General features: G+C 38.7%; 1 protein-coding gene across 1 annotated transcript; it reads right to left on the reverse strand.

Moving 5' to 3' along the window:
- Positions 1-433: 433 nt before the first annotated feature.
- Positions 434-15,412, reverse strand: grinaa (glutamate receptor, ionotropic, N-methyl D-aspartate-associated protein 1a (glutamate binding)). The gene is made up of 7 exons (XM_071500281.1): positions 15,260-15,412; positions 7,804-8,143; positions 6,336-6,451; positions 6,013-6,213; positions 4,766-4,894; positions 4,049-4,192; positions 434-2,387 (listed from the first exon to the last, which is right to left on the reverse strand). Exons 2-7 carry the CDS (start codon positions 8,105-8,107, stop codon positions 2,238-2,240), a joined length of 1,044 nt encoding a protein of 347 aa, XP_071356382.1. The 5' UTR covers positions 8,108-8,143; positions 15,260-15,412; the 3' UTR covers positions 434-2,237.
- Between the last annotated feature and the right edge of the window lie 496 nt (positions 15,413-15,908).

Consider the following 15,908-nt stretch of genomic DNA (forward strand, 5'->3'; position numbering starts at 1 on the left):
TTTTTTAAATCTATATTTAAGAGTAAAAACAAACTACAGAATAGCTTCTATTTAATTTGCAACACAAAGATACAGTATGACTCAAAAAATAATATTTTAAGATTCTTTGGTTTTAAGAAAATATGATACTGAGCGAGACATCAACTGAAAAATCTCTGCTGTTCAGCTGGCAACTTCTGCAAAGGCACATTATATTATTGGCTGATAAATAGACAATTTCATTTTTCTGTGATTAGCTAAAATCAGCCACTAATATTGATCAAGCCAATATATTGTCAGGCTCTAATAATTACAATCAAAAACACAACCGTTTTTGTTTTGTCTGAAAAATGCCTTATGAGGGGCTTGGGAAGTTAAATTTACTTTATCTGATGTGCAGTTTCCTGTCAACCAGATGACATGTACAACACACAAAAACAACACACAAAGTAAACACCTTTACATTGTATTAATTTTAATGAAAAGCCAACAGCTGTGTGGAGGAATGTGATTCCACTTTAATTTAATGCAAATATACAATGCAAACAGACCTACAAAGCCCAAAACTTACTTGATCTATACACGTCAAACCACTAAGGAGTTCTATATACACATACACATTAGTTAGATAGAAACACAAGATTAAAAAAAAAGTCTAACAGGGCTGCCAAACAACACTGTGTCTCTTCAAAACAGGAGCACCTGTACAGTGTGCATTATCAGCACATGCAAATGGGAGAGAGTCATGCAAAAGGTGAAAAATCAAAACAGAAGTTACAGAATAAAACATGTTAAATGTCATGTTAAATATATCATTCAAGTTGTGTGTGTTTGTGTGTAGGAGTATCTTGGCTTCCAGTGTATATTGAATCCTATTGCCTGTTTTACTTTGTATGTTATGCATCCTGTATGTTATGATGTTCCAATCATGTCTTTGAAAATTTCAGTCTGAGTTTGTTTTCCTTAACACCAGCTTATAACAACCCCGCTATCTACATCAAACTTAATAAATAGAAAAGTTACAAGTGCAATTTCCTTCAAGTTTGGTGTCGGTCTACTTCATATTAACTGGTTTAGAATTTTGAAATTCTGAAACCTGGATTAGCTTGGTAAAAAAAGTGGTCAGAAATGCCAGTACTTCAATATTTCACATTAGTTGCAACGAGAAAAAAATAAATACAGCACTAAAATGTCACTTCACTTTGATGACCACACAAGAGGGAATTGGTGAAGACAGTTAAAGAAAAAAAAAAAAAAAACAAAACACAAAAAAAACACACTCAAAGAAGGTATAGGGATTCTGTTATACAAATAATTTCAGAACTAAATTTTTATCCTTTTGAAAAGATATTATGAAAGAATATATAATTTATAAATATTAATTTATGTTCATATTTGTTATACACATCCAACGCTGATCTTTATTCTTATGCCACTGAAAGATTTTAGTTACTACACTGGGTCAGCACAGTTCTGATAACAGAGCACATTTTTCCCAAAAAGAAGCACATCCATATGAATCACCCCAGAATGCCTTTCAGTGGCAGGGGGGAGATTGGCATCATATACATTAATACACTTAACTATTTACAGCTATGACAAGCAAGCTAGAGGTTTTCCTCTGGTAGTTCTAAAGAATTGTAACACATCTTTAGTTGTGTTTCCAATGTTGCCATGCAGAGTTACTTTACACCAGCAGTTTGAAAAGGGAGAGAGTAGTTTGGGAAAACAGACAGGTTGAAGGAGAGGATATTTCTAGCACTAACTTCTTCAGGCAAAGATCGTTTGCATCAATATTAAGTGTCACAGATAGCGCCACTTTTCCAGTTTACTCTCTGCGACAAGGCCAGGCCGAGTGCCAAGCACTCGTACAATAACACATTTGACACTGTATTTGCCGTGCCAAACTGGAAGTTGGGAGGTGGGTAGTGTAGACATAATGTTGTCATCTGTGTTAGTAGAAGCAGAGGACAGTAAGAGCAAGCAGAGCAGTCAAAGTGAGGAAAAGACAGATCATTGCATTCTGTCATTAATGGCAAGTTTTGTTTTTTTTAAGTGTCCCTCTCAGCTGCATTTTATGACAAGCTGCATCTCCTGCACAGTCCTACTATCTGTTAAAAAATAACTGTGTATGATTGGAGAGGAAATAAAGAGCAAAATTGGAGAAAAGTAAAAGGAGTCAGAGATCACAGGGCATGTTAGCAACATTACACAATAATGAGAGGCATTCTCTGGGTCCCTGCTGTTAAGGTGCAGCCTCATTCGCGGGAGCGACCCACAATAGCCAGGATGTAGAGGAAGATATTAATGATATCAGTGTAGAGGTTGAGGGCAGCAAAAATGTACTCCTCTGGACTCAGGGCCAGCTTCTTGTTGCCCAGGAGAAGCTGAGTGTCCACAGCCAAAAACTGCAGAGAAGAACAAGGATGGCATTAATCATCTCAAAAGATTTATATTTATTGTGATATTGATCTCTCGCGCTCTCTCTCTCTGTGTATGTGCTGTCTCTCAGAGTTAGATGAAATGAATGATTCATAATGTGTTATTTTATTGCCTAGTATTTTTTTTATACAATTAATATCCATAATGGTTGAACAATACACAAGTTTTGTGTGAAAGGAATTAAAGGCCTGTCCCATGTAGATGCCCTTTCCCAGACATAGGCCAGTTGAATTCAGTGACTAAAGCAAATAAAAGCCTGGGCTATCAATTGAACTTTAATGGTATGTACATTACAGCATATTCATATGGTGTACATTATATCAATTTCAAGTCTCGCTTAAGATAATACTGTCACACATATCTAAAGCTTCTCTCAAGTTTCCAATGTATTATAACACCCATGCATGAAAAAAACACAGGCCTCTCCCATCCATTTTAATGGGAATACCCTTTTAGCACTAGTATAATAAAAGGCCAATAGACCCTTTGTTCTGCTAGTCTTCAGGAGTTAATCTTCACTAATCAAATGCTTCCTATCACACCTTCTCTTCCCTTGATCATCTGTCTGAATTCTATTCTTTATGGAATTATCTACTTCTGTTGACCCAAAGCTTTTATTTTACTCGCAATATAATAGATGTTCACAGTGGTTGAATGTGACCATTACATTTACTCAAGTACTGTGTGTAAGTACAATTTTGAGGTATTTCCATTTTAGGGTACTTTATACTTCTATTCCACTACATAGCGAACAATCTGACAGCTGCAGTTACTTTAAAGATAAAACATTTATATGTGTATAAATGATACTGTATTAGAGATTAAACCAGTTGTTCCAAACCTTTCTAGCTCATAAATCATTTGTGTATCAGAACTTTGAGGAGCTTTAACAAAAAAACACTGCTTATACACTGAGGCATCAATATTAACAATCTAATAATGTCCGACATAATAAGATATTAGTAAGAGGAAATACCTTACTGCAGTACTAGTACTTTTACTTTGAGTAAATTTTGCTGACAATACTAATGTACATTTACCTAAGTAGGATTTTGAATGCAGTACTTTGACTTGTAATGGAGTATTTTAAAGTGCGCTATTGGTTCTTTTACTTACATAAAAGATCTGAGTACTTCCACCACTCAATATTAAGAGTGTTTTAACAGATGTTTTGGTTGAGTCTGGCTCACAATGCATGATCATATATTCAGATCTTAATAACAAAGTTTGTGTGCCACGTTCCTCTTGCTAAGCATGAATCTTTTTCCTACCCAGTTTCTGCTTTAGTCTCTTAACATTCTGCAGACGGAATTATCCCTTACTGAGCAGAATAACCTTCCCTAGAAGGCGGAAAAATCATCATTATGCCAATAATGACTGTCTAATAACTGTATCCAGACAACTGGACGCCATCACCACACAAATATCAACTTACCCAACTGGAGAATTAACTTACAGGTTAGACGTTTGATGAAATCATCTGCCCTAGCTCAAGTTATAACATCTAAGTGATCATTATTATAGTGCTCAATTTGAAATTTGCAACATAATAGACAGAAATTAAAGTCACACAGGAGCCACTGAAATTATTAATGTGAAAATGAAACGCTATGAGTGCTAAACTTACGCAGGTGAAGAGCAGAGCCCCAAGTGAGGCATAGACGATGTGCAGGATCCTGTGGCGGATGAAGATGCAGAGGATGGAGAAGAGCAACAGCACGATCAGGCACACAAAAAGCACGCCCCGACAGGAAGTAAAGTCATATTTGCTCTGTAGTAAAAAAACAAGAGAAAAGCGACTTAGAAAACAAAAGCAATATGAGCTGTGATAAGATGTGAGACACACCACTTTACATGACTAACGGACATATTCAAATGCAGCCTTGATTATTCATTACACTCACAGCTAGTGGTTTGAATATTTAATGTTTTAAACCATTAACAAGCAGCTTTAATTCTAAGATAAAGACATGCTAGTGTAAGAGTGGCCCTGTTCAGACTTGGCATTAACATACAGCTTTCAGTACATCAGTTCCACATGCGTTTTGAGTGACCACTTGTGATCCGATCTCACTTCCTAGCTCCATATGCAAATAAACACATTTTCATTTTTTGCCAGTTCGACTATAGCAGAGGGAACCAGGCCACCTCTGAATTCACCTTCAATGCGTCTTGGGTGTGTTCATGCCTGCACTTTGAGCTGAACTTCTGATCAGATCACGTGAGAGATATGTTAACACCAGGTCTGAACAGGGCCTAGGTTGAGCATCTCCCTTACTACACAAATAACAAATAACCAGAGGTTGATGTTTGTGTGTGGGCATGTGAATACATGTGTACTGACCTGTAGTGAGAAGAGGACGACAGTGAAGCAGACCACCGCTGTGATGCCCACAGCCATGATGACGGTCTCTGTGTCGTAGAAGCTGGCGATCATTCCCACCATGTAGGAGAGGCTCAGGGTCAGAATGGACTGCATGACACAGAAAACACACAACCAAATTAACACGAGCCATTACAAACTTTACATGCTAGTGATTTAAGTGTTGTTTTCAAAGTACAATATTCAAAGGCCACCGTATACTCTGTCAGAACTAGTTCTTACACATGTTGTCTGACCACATTAAAAATCAAACGAGTTTATGGCTGAAAGGCCACACTGGAGGGCAGAGTGAAAGCTGGGCATCATAGAGGAGAGGGGATGCAATATCACCCAAATATGGAGGGAATAGTGTGCTATTCCAGACAGTCTCTCATAGAGACATTCTTAGTGTTTAACCCAGTTGTTCACATGAAAAGTGCAATTCACAGCTGTGTAACAAGAAAAAAGAGAGCTGAGAAGGGAGTTCAAAGCCGGACTCCTTTCTCACTTGCATAGTGTTAATTACAGCAGTTGCTGATTAACAACTTAATGTAGTGGGAATACAGGTTAGGACCTAAGGAGTAACTAACTTGTTGCGAACCAACTGGCAACAAGTTAGGTAAACTGGACGGTTTAAGCAACACTAATGTAAAAATAACTTTACTCACTCATAACTAACTAGTTACTTTCATTTGATAGATCATTAATTAATGTAGCACCTATTAGATGTCATTTGTTCATCCTCTGAACTTGTTAATTTCTCTGCATTATGAAACCACTTCCTGCAGTGTTTCAAGTCTACCTTCTAACTTTAGCGTCAGATGTCGTTCTGCGTGGAAACAAAAATGTTGACATGAGGATACAATGTTGCAGCAGAAAACAAAATTAGTAATCTGAGAATTTTCTGAGAAAACAGACAGGTAGCCCAGTTAGACTGCATTAACAAGTGTGTGATGTGAAGTGTACGTAAATGCCATGAAAAGGAGGCATAAACGCTATTTCAAAGTTTGAGAGGTGAGTAATCAGTGTTTATGGGCGTTTAACCTTAACTACACTCTTGCCTTACATATGTTTGACGCTCAGAGTCATCCCAACTTATCACTGTACATTGACCCTCATACACAAAATGTAACGTAAGATGTGAACCTGTTGATTCATTATGGAAACTGACTTTTACAACAGGTAATTCATAGTTTTTTTTATCATTTGGTGTTAGGGCATGTTCTTACCAGTGCAACCAAATTCCAGGGGTGCTTGCGGCGGAAGTCTCCACAGCAACTGAGGACGATTAGTGACACAAAGAAGACTGCATAGGACATGTAGTATGTCCATGCATTGCGTCGCACAAAGTACTTGGCATCATCGACAAAGGTGAAGACAGCAACAAAGGAAAAAGTGACCAGCAGCTGCACAGTGAGAACCATGAAGACCTGGTGGGAAAGAGGAATGAAGTGATTTTGAGAGATGAAGAATTATGTTTGGTGGTATTTTGTATTAATGTTGGTTGTACTGCATACAGTATGTAATCTGTTGGACACAGTAAAGAACCTACTTTTCTGATGAAGGCTTGTCGGATGATCTTATCTTCAAAGCCAGAGTTGGTGAACTCCTCATTGTCATAGTAAGATGGAGGTACATCACCATGATAGCCAGGGCTGCCAGCAGGTGCTGGTGAAAAACAATAACAGGACAATAGATGTTAAATAAAACAATCAACTGACAAAAAACTAAGCTAAACAAATGGATGCATGTCTGATGCACACTCTGTGTGTGGTATTGATCATCTCATTGATTGCCCTTTCATCTGTGTTAAGTCAGATGTAAAGTGGAGTCACCAATGTTTTTTTTTGTTGATTTGGATAAAATTGTGCCTTTGAGGTATAAATTCATTTATAGAGAAAATTTCCATCCAAACTGGCCACTTTCAGATGGTAAACTGAGACAGCTTTAATGAGCAAAGAGGAAAAGTTTTGGAAAAGAAATTAATGAACACAACTTGCTGAGCAGATCGTTTTTTTGTAAGTGGTAACTGAAAATAGAGCAAAAGCAGGTACAGTTCCACTATTTGGCCATATTGCACTTTATCACCTACAGCACATCCAGAAAGTATTCACAGTGCTTCACTTTTTCCACATTTTGTTATGTTACAGCCTTATTCCAAAATGGATTAAATTCATTTTTTACCTCAAAATTCTACACACAATACCCCATAATGACAAAGAGAAAAAAGTTTGGGCAGCTTCTCCCATTCTTCTCTGCAGAACCTCTCAAGCTCCATCAGGTTGGATGGGGAGCGTCGGTGCACAGCCATTTTCAGATCTCTCCAGAGATGTTCAATCGGGTTCAAGTCTGGACTCTGGCTGGCCCACTCAAGGACATTCACAGAGTTGTCCCGAAGCCACTCCTTTGTTATCTTCGCTGTGTGCTTAGGGTCGTTGTCCTGTTGGAAGATGAACCTTCGCCCTGGTCCGAGGTCCAGAGCCCTCTGGTGCAGTTTATCATCAAGCATGTCTCTGTACTTTGCTGCATTCATCTTTCCCTCAACCCTGACTAGTCTCCCTGTACCTGCTGCTGAAAAACATCCCCACAGCATGATGCTGCCACCACCATGCTTCACAGTAGGGATGGTATTGGCCATGTGATGAGCGGTGCCTGGTTTCCTCCAGACATGACACTTGGCATTCAGGAAACAGGATGCACCTGAGCTCAATTTTGAGTGTCATGGACATAGGCTATTTTTTTGGTTTTTTATTTTTAATATATTTGCAAAAATTTCAAGCAAACCTTTTTCACTTTGTCATTATGGGGTATTGTGTGTAGAATTTTGAGGTAAAAAATGAATTTAATCCATTTTGAAATAAGGCTGTAACATAACAAAATGTGGAAAAAGTGATGCGCTGTGAATACTTTACAGATGCACTGTATGTGACAAATTCAGATATCCAATAACAAAAAATATGGTGACCTAGAAAGATAAAGGCTTCTAATTAATGCCTAAAACCTTTAGTTTAACTACTCACCTATGGGGTCTCCGGGAAAGCCTGGCTGTGGGGTTCCTTGCTGATAAGGCCCCTGAGGGTAGGGCCCCTGAGGATAGGGCATCTGAGGGTAAGGCATCTGAGGGAAAGGACCAGGGGCGAAACCTGGGCCTGCCTGGGGGAAGCCTGGCTGCCCATAGCCAGCTGCTGGTGGGTATGGTCCCCCCGGTGCCTGGCTGTAGTTGGGAGGGGGAATGCCAAAACCTGGCTGAGGGGGTCCATAGACATTGTTATGAAGTGGGTTGGTCTCACCCATACCAGGGTATCCACTCTTGTCCTGGGACATGGTTTGAGGGAAGGCTTACTCTGCTGCAAGAATAATCTGTGAAAAGAGGAGAACTAGAATTATAACTAGTTTTCTTAAAAAGCAACATCCAGTACAAACAAGCATTTAACAGGCAAGGAATTCTGTATCCTTATACATACAATTTCAGCATCTTTATTGAATCTCAACAGCCTCAGAAGGAAGCTGAGCAAAAGCAATGACAGTACAACATTTAGGCCAAACTGGCAAAGACACAAACACTGTATCTGCCTGATTAAAAAGGTGACAGGCAATCAAATAATGGAGCAGGAAGAGAAGACAGAAAGACGAAATAGCGCTACATCACGTTGCCTTTCTGTTTCACAAGCTAAATTCCAGCTATGATCATAATTTTATGCTCTTTTACATTCCTGTTTCGATTTTGCTTCTGCCAAAATAGGCCTTTTATTCAAACACACCAAAATAAATGGACAGGGCGGTCATGAAAAAACTAGGATGTGGGGTAGCACAAGGAAAAAAGAGGAGCCACCACAGGCCATCTTTAAGGTTAAAGATTGTTGTGACACAAGTAATAGAGAGTACACAGGGCAGGAGAGAGACCAGGAATACAGGGGATGAAGAGAACCAGGCTCTAATCAAAGCCTTGAAGGCCTTACAGGCGGATCGGGGAGAGGCATCAGAGAGCAGAAATCAATGGCAAAGAACATCAGTATGAGGGAGGAAGGATTTAATTTGAGCAATGACTTTAAAGTTAATGGAAGTATAATTATTAGTTAGTACTCATGGAAGTACAACAAATGAATTATTCTGAGATTTGAATGCATTTGTTCCAGAGTAATGGTAATTTGGTTGATTATTATTAAGTAATGATTACGATATAATGGAATGCCTTGATAAAATCAGTGACTGTTTTGATTTGAGTATGTTTGCTTTTGTTGTGGTGCACAAACTATTAGTAATATGTGATAAAAATGGAAAGTTAAATGTAATGTAAGGCTGTTTCTACTGCCAAAGCAGGAAGGAGGTGAAGGGGGAGAAGAGGGGACTCAATTAATCTATTAATCATTTGATTTGTATAGATAATATTTGGCCTTTTAGCTTAAACTGTGACTTAAACAGCAGAACTGTCGATTCATTATGAGCAGATTAATTTAAGATAGACTGACTTATCGTTTCAGCTGTCTATTTTACCCAGCTAGGTGAGGGTGGTGATGGTGGTAGGGGCATTTAATAGCAGCAACAGCCTCTGAACAGTGATGGGAATTGAGAGCCGGTTCCACACTGTCTGAACCACTGTACTTGCATGACTCTGAGCTTATCAATTCCTTTTATCAATGCCAGCATGTGTTCTTGACAGCTGTGTATTGCAAAACAGTGACGTCAAATTCATGTGTCTATGTGGCTGGAAATTTGCAAAGGAGTCATGGCGGAGAGGAAGAAACAGTCCAAACTGTGGCTTCAGATAGATCCAGTGCACCCTGGCGACTAAGAAAACCTAAATGAAAACAACAATTAAAAAGTGGGACATTTGCACACTTGAGTCACATGCATCTCTTTCTCCATTTGAGGTTACCTTGTAATTCTGAAACTCCACCAGTGATAAAGTTCAACTATAGACCTCCAAGAAATGTACTGCAGTAAGAACTGTGCATTCTTGTGAAAAAATCTGATGAGGAAAACTACACAAGAAATCACAGGCTACATTTACACCGACATAAAACTGTCAATCCCACACACTGGCTGTATGGACTTAGCCAGGAGAAAACACAAAGCTGGGATGGGTGGTGTGAGAGAAACAAGGAAAAAGCAAACACTGTCCACTTCAGTGCTGACAATGTTACCATGGATGAAGGTGGTGCCTTGGTAACCAAATGTATTATTAATCTGCTTTGCTTCTGGAAGAGACCTGACATACTGGCCATTTACTGCAGTGTCCCTGCCCCACCAGGCCCCTGCAAAACCCTGGTCACATGGTTTCTGTGTCATTTTCATTGCAATCTATAACGCTAATGAGGCAAGACACAAGAACTGCACACAAGAAAACATAAATCTCTCTGCAAGTGACGTCAGATTTACAAGGTTGATTGGTGTTTTCAAAAATGCTGCACAGTTTTCAAATAAAAGGCCTCCTGTCCCCAGAGGAAGACTTTTGCTCAGCAGGAAGGGAGCCAAAAGCCATTCTTCTAATTGCTGACTTCAAAAGAAGAGCTGGACTGGGCATCAGACTGGCTTTAAAGTGGTGCATACAGATGTGCCTTTTAAACTACTGCTTACATACCAACACAGACAAACACACTCTCAGTCCTCACTTTTAATACACACCACCCATTAGAAAACACAGATCAGATCACTAAATATCGTGTTTACATGCTCACACTCGCTCCATCCTTCTCCTTGCCTCTTTCCAGGCCACACTGAATTAACGGTGAGCGTTATACAACACTGCTCTATTTCTCCCTGGCAAACATCATGATCCCTGTCTATCCATCACTAGGACAGTGTAGTGAGAGACTGCAGACAAACATGGCGAGTCCTGGATCTGCTTCATACTGACAGTCTCCATTAAGATCATAACAGATTACAATCATTATCTGAGGAGCCAAATCCCTCCCAGCTGTCTGGACAACAATGGTTGTGTAAGGCGGGTATACAATGCGCTCTGTGCAGTAGTTTTGCTGAACTGCTTGACAAATCCAACTATCTGTCAGTTAACTGTTTGCACTGCAGGCATTATTGGTTTAGCTAAAAAAAAAAAAAAACTGACTTGATCTGAACAGACATACAACACTTTCCTCAGTAATTCAAGGCTTTGTTTGCTTGTGTCACACAAGATGAGACGTCTGTCAACTGAATGAATCCAGAGGTGTAACTGAGTAACCCAAGACCGCTCAACTAATCATGTGACACACACAGTCAGAGCATGTGATCCACTCCCTGTCCAATATCCATGTAAAGAATTTAAGATTAGAACTCCTGACTTGAGAGAATCTGTCATGCATGTTTGGACTGGGCGATACGGCTGCAATGACAAACAAAAAAAGAAAGTAGACTGCTCTAGGTCTACAACTATAACAGTTTATTTCATTCTTGATTAATCTCCGAATCACTTTTTCCATTAACTCATTTATTGTTTGGTCCAGGTGATGAGGTCCAAGGGGATCTCATTAAATTACTTATTTTGTCTGACCTGCAGTCCAAATCTCAACAATACTTGGTTTATGATTAGCAAAGCATAATACAAGTATATTATACTTAAAAGAAAGTACTGAATAGTAGTATATTAGATTATTTTTCTGTCGATCAATCATTTCAGCTCTACTGTGCTCCTCTGTTATGTGTTACATGAGCACAAACTCTTCATATGTGTAAAACAAAAACTTAAATAACTAACTTTGTTAATTTATAATTTAGCTTGCTCTGTATCTCTAGTTTGGACAACAGAAATTTGTAGAAAGATTACACTGTAAGATCATATCATGACAGTATGATTTTAAGAAATGTATATTAACTGAATTATCTTTCAGTGCTTTATATTAATATTTCAAGATTGCAGTAAAAGATTAAGATGATCTTGCAAGTCAAGTTTAACAGAAGTGACCTTACATTGATTGAATTCAATGTTTGTGGCTTTTCATCTGTGTTAAAGGGATTACCAGATATGGTCCAAAGTAAAAAAGTCAACAGGATGAGACACTTATGTCAGAAATATGCATGAAGTCAAACAACAGTTCAGCTCAGTTCAACAGTTCAACAGTTAGGTCAGACGGCCTTCTCCTCTGATATTCTGACAACATATTTATTTTTTTGATGTGTCTTAAGACACTAATCGCTAAAAAAAACAGTTGATTTTATTATTTCAGAAACTGTTAAAAATAGTTTTACACAAAGAAATGTAAAAGAAAAAAAAGACTAAGATTTTTTCAGAAGAGTATATTAAAGGTTAGTGGCGAACTTCTCATTTCATTTAACAAGTGCAAAAGTTCATTTCAACAACCACAGCAGTTTCACTTCCACTTCTGAGATATAGTGAAAGAGGATTCAGAGAAAACTTTTTTTTTTTTGCTTTTTTTGTAGAGTGAGGAGACAGTTTGATGCACTGTTTGTACAGCTTTACAAGCATTATGTGGGAGATTTCAAATCCTCTTAGGAGAGACACCCCGACGCTATGGATAAAGACAGTGCCACTATCCCTGGCTTCTGCTGATAGCTATCGCTAGGGGAATTAGGTTAAAGGGAGGGATTCAGTGGGCTAGCCAGAGAGCCACGTCAACACAATTAGGCTAACACAATACCTTGACAAACCCATGCACAACATGTTATGTGCATGCCTGAGCAACACCCGGAAACACATTGACAACGCAGCCACACAAAGCAGAGGGGCCCATATAAAGGTAAGCATGCTATTATATGTGGCGCCAAAACAAAACTGAGAAATTGTGATCTTTGATGGAGGATGAAATGAAATCCCACTTGTTTTAAAGATGCACCTTTTTCTAAAAATGACACAACGCAACACAGTTTCTTAACCTGTAGGATGAAAAGTTTCACAGGGTTGTTTCACGCAACATGCACCAACCACAGAACCAGCTGAATTTTAATCCAACTCTGAAAAGCATTGAGTGCACCATGATAACATCTTGAGTCCCATTATGAAATTGTCACTTAGACCACCTGGCAGACAAAATCCTACACTGTGTTGCTATCAGCCTTTCTGCCAGCCAATGCAGCAGTCTGGCAAGATATTGTCATCATGCCATGCCACGTGAGAAGCAGCTCTTGCACTGTCAAACTGCAGACACCTCACCTCGTAACAGATGGTTGCACTTTGTGTAGGTTAGTATAGTACGACAACATACTGCTGTCACAGTGAACAAAATCTCAATTTCTCTCAATAACAGGACTGATTTTTTTTTTTTTTTAATTTAAATTAGGAAGACCTATATCAGCATTAAAGTTTGTACTTTTTATACCAGCTTATTGTTATTTTTCAAGTCTCTCATTAGAAGAGAATTATTATAATGAGAACATTTTCTTGTTCAAAAAAGATGTGTTTTTTTCCCTTGGTGGCCACTGTAAGCAAAGCTAGAACTCCAACAATGCTTTTTGATCATTAGCTTAGAGATGAAATCAACGTATCACTCCTTACACTGCATAAGCAGTTGGCAATTTCAGGAGGTGGTGTTGGCAGGATAGCTCAGCTTTATTGCTCTTGTCTGGATAGTACAAGCCTACTGATCCTTGAAAATCCAAATCTTCCCAAACAAAACTGGTGTCGGCTAAACAGACTTATCCAAAATGTTTAATACCTCCCCCATACTCCATTAACAGTAAAATTTAACACGACACATGAACATAACATAACATTAATTTGAAAAATGTTCATTTAAAAGTTCTCACTCAACATATCAATAAGCTACAACCACTCAATGTAAGTGTAGTAAAGCAAGTCAACATAAAACTATATTAAAAGGAGAGCAAACTAATTTGCACCAGCTGGCAGTTGTCAGGGAGGAACACATAGGCTGCTTGTCTGAGCTTATAAACATCTTGCTCAGGTATGTCCCTTTAGGTTCACTCAACACAAGTGTAAATACAGAATTTAAACCAACAACACTGTCAACCTGTGAATAAAAAACATTTATGGGAGAGCTAATAAGGACGATAGGGGATCTAGACTATAAATAGCAAAGGACAGTTTTGGGCTAATGGAGACAGTGTATATTTGGAGATGTGTGGATTATTCATGGAGATGGCCTTACACTGAGATAGAAACAACAGGTAAAAACATTGAAACGAGGTAATGGGTAATATAGCGGTATTAATATTGTTTTAATATTATGGCAATGTTTTCCTTCTTGATTTTAGAAGCAGTCAAACTATTATGTGACAACTCTCTGATTTTCTGACCTTATCATGATGGCTCTATTTCAGATTGGGTGATATAATTATTTACCTCCTAGTCAAAAATAATTTATCATTTGTATGATAGTAAGTATCCCTTTAATATCTCTGGACAAGAGCCATTGACCATTGTGATGCAATATTGCAAACAGTGAGCAGAACTGCTGTAGGGCAATACTGTATGTTTGTATATGTTTTGCATCAATAAACATTTAGTAGCCTAGTGAGCCAACAACAGGTTTTCCTCTTTGTGTATTTTATCCATAAACTGATATAATAATAACAATCTGGGTGCAACTGATTATTTTTATTACCAGTTAATTTGCGGATTATTTCCCTCTACTAATCGATCAATTTACAGTGATATAAACCAGAAAAGCAGCAAATACCTATACTGGAGGAGCTGGAATAAGGTAAAGGTCATTGTGTACTCTAAAATCAATTACTTAACAATAAATAAATCGTCAAAATAGTTGCAGTTTAACAAGTAAATTAATCAAACAATTGTTCAAGCTCTAATATATAAATAACATGATATAAGCTACATAGAACAAGATAAAGGATTTCATCTATATCACCCACTCCCAATTCTTAAAGTTAAAGTCAATCTGGGCCAAAAAGAATGATGACAAATTTATTAATAGGTTAAGTACGAAGGGAAACCAAAACAGAAACCTGAATCCAATATGAGCACCGAGCGTCTTTTTCGAGATGTACCTGCAGCGGGCGCACCTCCTCCTAGGCCTCACCGGCGCAGATAAATGCGACACTGCGATCATCTGTTACCCCAATCCCACAAAACATTACCCCCCAAACAACCAAGACCGCTAAAGCGACAGTGAGTAGGCCAGGGATATCCAGAACAGCTAGCTAACTCGCCAGGATGGATCCATTCACTGAGTTGTTTTTTTTATTTATTTTTATTTTTCGTAGGACGGTGACCATCACGCCGCGCCCCCACGTTTACAGTCGGCTCCTTTCCCAGCCGACTACTTTTCTTCGTGTCTCACTGTATCTAGATACGTGTGTGATATGTGCAGTTATGCAAATTTAATCTGTTTTGTTCATTTGCCGATTTCTGTCCGGCTAACGTTAAGTGACAGCCGCGGACGGGCAGGTACTGGACGTTGCTAGCCAAACGGTGCTCGTTGACCGCGCCGACAGCTAATTTAATGAAAAACAACTACAAAAATAATAATAATAATTTCTATTAACAAAATAAACACAAACACACACGCCTAAAATATTCTCACAAAGCTATAACACCCTTACCTTGTGTGTATTTATTGGAGAGTAGCTGCCGACACAAACTCTCCCTCCTCCTCCTCCTGGTGGTCTGAACTGAGCAACTGGGCTGAGAGCCGCTGACGTCACCGCACGGCAGGATCACGTGATTTGGGATCTCCGGTTGTTTCAAAATGACACAATTTATTTAAATAATGACGCAGTGTTTTTTTTTTTTTTTTCATACGGGTCCTATAAGAAACACAAAAGTGCAGTTACATATGTGTAACCAGCTTTTCAAACGAATTACTGCCGTGGAAAGATCCAGATACATCAGGAGACTTCTGTGTGACGCACGGTTAGTCATGTGGTTTATCATCAGCGGTGTAAAGTACATTTACCCCAGAGCTGTAGTATGGTTTCGAGGTACTTGAGTACTTTGCACTTCACTCTTGTTAGCAGTTCCTCCAAAGAGTTCATTTTAATTTATTCATAAATAAAGGATTTGAGGCCTAGAGAGAGGACACACAAATGGTGTAGCAGCAGCTGTATACCCTGCTTCTGAAGATTAACTAACCATGACTGACCACAACAGTAAAAAGCTGCTTACACATCAATGCATCAGCATTAGCAATCTAAAAATGTAGTATACCGGGGCCACTTCTCTGCAGAGGGAGCACCAATGGACAGAACAACT

The sequence above is a fragment of the Trachinotus anak genome, unplaced genomic scaffold, assembly GCF_046630095.1.
Source record: "Trachinotus anak isolate AG129_WGS33_773 ecotype Australia unplaced genomic scaffold, CSIRO_AGI_Tana_v1 ptg000016l, whole genome shotgun sequence".
Lineage (NCBI taxonomy): Eukaryota > Metazoa > Chordata > Actinopteri > Carangiformes > Carangidae > Trachinotus > Trachinotus anak.